Source organism: Tinamus guttatus, unplaced genomic scaffold (assembly GCF_059628265.1).
Source record: "Tinamus guttatus ecotype Peru unplaced genomic scaffold, ASM5962826v1 Tinamus_guttatus_pri_ptg000599l, whole genome shotgun sequence".
In the NCBI taxonomy this organism is placed as follows: Eukaryota; Metazoa; Chordata; class Aves; order Tinamiformes; family Tinamidae; genus Tinamus; species Tinamus guttatus.
The window spans coordinates 303,165-309,204 of NW_028289133.1; the positions used below are offsets into that span (position 1 = coordinate 303,165).

The 6,040-nt window shown below is 49.9% G+C and overlaps 1 protein-coding gene across 1 annotated transcript; it reads left to right on the top strand.

Moving 5' to 3' along the window:
• The first annotated feature begins 1,296 nt into the window (after positions 1 to 1,296).
• On the top strand, positions 1,297 to 4,294 carry HIGD1A (HIG1 hypoxia inducible domain family member 1A). Its single transcript, XM_010214766.2, has 3 exons — positions 1,297 to 1,425; positions 3,045 to 3,179; positions 4,160 to 4,294. The coding sequence occupies exons 1-3, from the start codon at positions 1,323 to 1,325 to the stop codon at positions 4,207 to 4,209; spliced, it is 288 nt and encodes a 95-aa protein (XP_010213068.1). The 5' UTR covers positions 1,297 to 1,322; the 3' UTR covers positions 4,210 to 4,294.
• The last annotated feature ends 1,746 nt before the right edge of the window (positions 4,295 to 6,040 follow it).

The window sequence follows — 6,040 nt, forward strand, 5'->3', positions numbered from 1 at the left end:
CCAGCCCCACGACGCCCCCCGGCGGCGGCGCAGACCCGGCCCCGCCCCTCAAGTCTGGCCCCGCCCCCCAAGCCCGGCCCCGCCCCCATGACTCAGCGCCAGCCGCAGTGCGGAGCGCCCCGCCTCCCGCCGTGACGTCACTCCCCTCCTCCCGCCCCCTCGGCTGCAAAATGGCGACGGGAGGGCCGCCCCCTCCGCCTGACGTCACCGTCGGCTCTCCCCATTGGTCGGGCGCCGCGGGGCACGCCGGGAGCTGTAGTTTGCAGGCTGGCCGCGCGGCGCTGCCGCGGTGGGCGGGGCGAGCCCTCAGCCAATAAGAGCGAGGGGGCGGGGCGAGGCGCGCCAGAAGCCGGCCGGCATCGAGAGCGCGCGGAGAGGTGAGCGGCGCCGGGGTCACGTGGGCGGGCAGGGGTCACGTGGGAGGGGGGGAATCCCCCACCTCCACCGGGGGGGCAGGGGGGCAGTTACGGTGCGGGGCCCCCGCGGGTCGGGGCTCCCGCGCAGGCCGGGGCCGTTGATCGGGGCCTCCCGGGACACCGGGCAAGGTCACCCGGGCCGTTGCCGGTCCCTGAACCCCGCCGTGCGTTGGGGGTGTGCGGGGTGCCGTGTATTCACCGGGCGGGCCGCGCTTTTCGGGCGTGTTTTGGGGGCGCTTCAGTCAGGCGCGGGAATCCTCCATCCGCAGGATCTGAGGGGCGACGCTCAGGCTGGAGGGCGAAGGAAGAGCAGGACCCCGTGAGGTTGGTCCTTCTTTTTTACCTGTTAGGGGGTCTCTTTGCCCTCGCGATGCCAGGGGTGTCCGCATGGCGGTTGGGACGCGGCATTCCGGCACTCCATCCCAAATGATGCCGGAGCGGGAAGCTGACCTTCCCTAGCTCCCTCTTCCCGTCCTTGGCACCGAAACGGGAGGCAGGAACCTCCCTGAGCTCGGAGCGGCCGGCAGGGAAGAGCCTGTGGAAAAGCCAAGGGCCGGGATGGAGCTTGGAAGCGCAGCCGGCGATTTAGGCATCCGGTGGCCTGCAGCTGCCTGTGAGTTTGTCTTGGGGCTGTAATGGTGCACAAAGGGATTTTTATTATTATTATTTTATTTCTGCTGTCACTATCTGTTTTAGCGTGCAACGATCTTGCTTCAAGATCTGACTTGAATTAAACCGCATGCATCTCCTCGGCCAAGGTCAAGCCTTGCTGGCTGTGATGTTTGTATTCAACTCCATGCAGCTCCATTATATTTGGCGTAGGGAAGAGATGGCCTCTCTTTTTGTGAAAAAGGAAAGAATCTCTTGGTTTCTGAAAAAAAGCTCTTTCTCTTTGCAGCCATCATCATGTCATCCGGTCAGGAACCTGTTTTTCCCCAGTATGAGGCTGAAACCAGCCAGACATCTAAACTGTTAAGAAAATTTAAAGAGACACCATTTGTGCCCATTGGTAAGTTTAAATATGAAGCAATGTGGTTACGTGGGCTTTTTCTTCCCTCTCTGCTCTCATGAGCAATCGACAGGATAAACACAGTCACCTACCGTGAAGGGGAAATGGCTTCTAAATGACTTCCTCGTGCAGGCTTGTTCTCTGGTGACACCAATATACTGTCAGTCTGAAGTGGTACTTGGCTATAAAGTGTAATTAATAGGTGCTTTGTTATCCTAAACGGAAAACACAGAACCTACCATTAAAAAAAATACTAAAAAAAAGCTGTTAATGAGTGACAGAGCCTGTGTGTGGTAAGGAGCGTGTCTCGCCTGCCCGCTTCAGAGCGGAGCTGTGTGTGATCACTGGGTTTTGTCTTTCGAGCTAACAAAATACAAAGGTGTCCAAAATACATTTTCCCGGAGGTTTGACCTTTCTCTGCTGCCATCCTTTGCTCTAAAATGTGTTTTCCTATTACATTTTGGGGCAGCCCAGATTGACGAGGTATTCAAAGGTCTCAACTTCTCTGTGGAGACAGAATCACGCACAGAATCACAGACCCTGAAAAGTCCTACGCAGCCTCCAAGGAGAGGTTGGCTGTGTGACCTGAGAGGCTCTCTCTGGTCAGGAACTCCCTCTCCAGGCCATAGATTTTGATTTATAGCCGCCTTAAACTGAGGACAGGTCCCTTGGGTGAAGTATTCTAAGCTTTTGCCAGCAGATATGTCACAAGTCTCTGTGGCCGCAGGACTTTGCTCCCTCTGCTCACTAGAACATACTGTGGACTTGAGTGAGTTCAGGTTCCTCCCAATAGATTAGCAAAATTTACTTTAAACCGATGTCAGAGCTAGTTTACCAGCCCCCAAAGTCTACCTTTTTTAAAGGTTTTTACAGCTTCTTGAGTGGAGCTGGTAATAATCCTACTCGGGCAGCCGAGTTGTCCCACATGCAGCTGTAAGATATGCACAACACTTAAAACTTGGCAGCTGCTTTTGAACTACATTGTCCTAAATATGGCATAAAGTGGCTGGAATTGGCAAGTTTGGTGCCCTGCTGTTCTGTATTCCGGGAGAGTGTGGACACACAGGCTGGAATTTGCAGAGCCTGGGCCCTGTTGGATCTGTTTGGGCTGTGGAAATGAAAAGTACCCCCCGTGGAAGAGATTTTACTGATCCACTCTCCTGGCAGCACAGGGCAGATAACATATGACTCATCCTGTTCCAGTGAAAACAGGTCAAATGGGGCAAAACTAAAAACAGTGAATTCAGCAAACAAGTGGATGTGTCGAGGTGCTGAATGCGAGCGCTGGAGCGAGTGTTTTGGGGTGGATGTGAGCTTCCTGCCAAAGAAGGAGAGTGGAAAACGAGCTTTCTGAAAACCATCCAACCCCGATACTTTGAGGGTGTCCCACGACTTTGTGTCTTTTCATTCTGACCTGCTGCCTTAATGCAAACTTGCCTGTGCTGACTTGTGCACTAAAGGAAATAGCAGTGCAGTGCAAACAGCAGCAAGGCCAGGGGTTTGCTCCCTGCACAGACGCAGCGATTAGGCCAAAATGCGCTCGCTCCCGGGGTTTCTCCTTTGAGTTTATCCCTTTTTCCTAACTTGGCGGCTTTGTCCCTGGTGTCTTTGCTGTGCAGGCATGGCCGGCTTTGCCATGGTGGTGGGTTACGGGCTGTACAGACTGAAGCACAGGGGGGACATGAAAATGTCACTGCACCTGATCCACATGCGAGTGGCGGCCCAGGGCTTCGTGGTGGGAGCGCTAACGTGTGGTAGGTGCAAAGCGAATCACGGAGACCCCCTCAAATCACTGCGTGAAATTCGGGATATTACATTGAAACAACTTTATGAACGCTTGGCTTTTGACTGATTATTTGCTCGACCTTTCTAAAGTAACAGAGTGTTTAAGAACCCATGTTCCAATATAAAACTGCAGCCTGAGAATGCAAGTTTTGACTATTTTTATACATGGAGAGGATATGAGGTTCATCTCAAACATTAAAAAAATCCTCTAAGTGTAAAATACAACTTTATTTGCCATAGGAAAGGTGGATGAATTGGCGGGGGAAGGTCACAGCTATTAGTAGGAAAAAAAAAAAAAAAAAAAAGTGAAGAGCTAATGGGACCAATGCACAAATCTGGCAGTGAGTCAATGTTGCAAAGACAGTACTTGCCAGCAAGCTCCCAAAGGAGTTGTGCTGAAACGGAATGAATTTAAATCCCTTCTTGTTCCAAGCAAGCTCTTCTTGTTAAAAAGAAAATAATATTAGTAATGATTTTTTTTGCTTGTATCTGCTCTTAATTTTTTTATTGCAAATGGAAAAATTGCTGTTCCAGAGTTCATTACTTTGGGAAACAGCTTGCCTAGACAGTGGCATTTTCAGTACTGGAATTGTGTTATTGAATGCATTCAGTGCATCCCGGGTCTCATCTGAGTATTTATGCAGCACATGTGTGTAAATGTGCAAATTGCCCATCTTATGAAACACTGTTTGCCTGTATGTGTTTGTCTTTGGCAGCAAAGCAAACAGGAGTTTGCTGGTAACCTGCATACCTCTAGAATAGGAGAATTTTCTCTGTAGATAATGTAGTGTTCTTTCTAAATACTAAAAAACAGACAACAGAAAATGGAGGGAATTGTGAATTTCATTGCCCAGAATTGCAATTCTTACTGTTTATCTGTGCCAAGTTTTATAACTCAGCATTATATATTAAAAAGATTTCTAACTTGGTTTGTGTTTCTGTCTCCTAGGTGTGCTGTATTCCATGATGCGGGAGTATGTGGTGAAACCCAAGGAGTAGAGGCAAGATGATTGGAAAACCGTGTCCTGGTGGTGGCCTGTGCACTGCAGCTATAAACCTCATATCGAGGGGTCCTTTGGTGGGGGGGAAAAAATACATGGTGTTAGATATAGGGCAATTCTCTATCTGGTGTGTGATATCCTGTCTTGAGGCTGTCAGTCTCAACAATCCCACATGGGGGTAGTGGGTATCTGGGACTGTTTTTCAGATTGACGCTGCCCTATCCCAGTTCTTAAGGGATAGGGTAGAGTATGATCCATTTATCATCCCCTCGGGTATTAACTCGCTCAGAATTGGTGACTCGTTTTGCTGTCATTGCCCCAAATGACAAAGTCCAAACTATTTTTCTCTTGAGCCTCAGCCAGGACACAGGCCATGTCTACAAGAATTGTCATGGTTGTTCTGTTATCTGTCCTTTTCTATCCTGTATATTTTGCCAGTCTCCAGCCTTATAATTTAGAAGCTTCCAGAAGCACTAAATGATTTATAAGATATTGAAAGATCTAAGAACACCTATTTTTATTATTTAAGGCATCAGATAAGTATTTGATATGCAGCAGCTATTTAAATGTTGTATTTATTTGTTGTTAATGACTCAAGGCACAGACTCCCTATTTTTACTAGATGATATATCTTGAGATTCTTGGATTGCTAAATCTTGTAACTGTCTTCAGAGTAACTTTGGGTAACATTTATAGGTTAACATCAGAAATGTAACGCTGTGAAAACTTAATCTTGATTTGGTGTTCGGCACAGCTCTTAGGGTTTTTTGCAGTATCATTCTCATTTAAAAAAAAAAAAACCAACTTTAAAATGCTTAAATCTGGAAGGTCCCCACCCTCCTTGGTGAGGTCTAAAGCACTTCTCTGTAAATTGCCATTGTTAATTTGTGTGGAAACCCCTTGTATTTCAAATGGCAGGTACAAGAATAAATGCAGTAAAGTGGATTTGTCTAAGAAAAATGTATTTTGCTTGTATTTAATGATGGCAGAACAGTGTTTTGGTGTAATGGGCGGGGGGGGGGTGTTGCTGCCACGCTGTATTTCACATTCTAGGAGCAATGGGCATAACTAGCATTTGGTTGCGTGTTTTTTGGCGTGGCTCTGCGTGACCGTGAGAGCCATAAAAGCTGACCAAAAAAAATAAACGGGAGAGAGGGGGAAAGGCTACTGAAAGCGTCTGGGGGGCAGGGGAACGTTAAGCCGAGCACCATCCTCGCCGTTCCCTGTGAGGGGGGTGGGAAGGTGCATCCCTATCCCCCACCGCAGCGTTTTTCCCGTGGCTGCTTCTCTTCCCTCAGCCGCGGGGTAGGGAACGAGCCCGCCCTTGTCCCGGCCGCCTCACGTCCCCTCACACGAGGGGAAACAACATGGCGGCCGCGGCGAGAGGCGGGAACCGCGCTCCGCCCCGCGGCGGTGACGTCACGCGCTGCCCCCGGGCCGCGTTGCTATGGGAACCACGCGGGCGGCCGTTGCGGTAGGGCCCATGCGGGGGGGAGCAGCGTTAAAACGTTGTGAAAAAAGACGTTAAACGGCAGCGCTGGCGCCGAGTGGGCCGAGCGTTCAAGTAACGGGAGATGGTTCTGTGTTTGGGCCGCGTTAGGGTAAAAGGAGGGGGTTGCACTGCTCTTTGAGGCTTGGGGAAAGCCAGATGGGCTTGGGTCCTCTGTGGCCTGTGGAGCTTTTAGTGGGAGCCCTGTTGTTTGCACATGAACTCAGGGACCCGCTGACTTGCCCCTCTCTAAAGATGTTTGTCTTAATCAGATTCTTTAAAAAAAAATAAAACATCACTTTTGGAGAGTCTGAAGCCCACACGTTTGGAGGCCCTCGAT

Excerpts from the sequence above, each read along its gene's own strand:
- HIGD1A (XM_010214766.2), top strand. The coding sequence starts at position 1,323 with ATGTCATCCGGTCAGGAACCTGTTTTTCCCCAGTATGAGGCTGAAACC. Across the intron at positions 1,426-3,044 it reads GACACCATTTGTGCCCATTG|GCATGGCCGGCTTTGCCATG; the intron begins GTAAGTTTAAAT and ends TTTGCTGTGCAG. Across the intron at positions 3,180-4,159 it reads GGTGGGAGCGCTAACGTGTG|GTGTGCTGTATTCCATGATG; the intron begins GTAGGTGCAAAG and ends TCTGTCTCCTAG.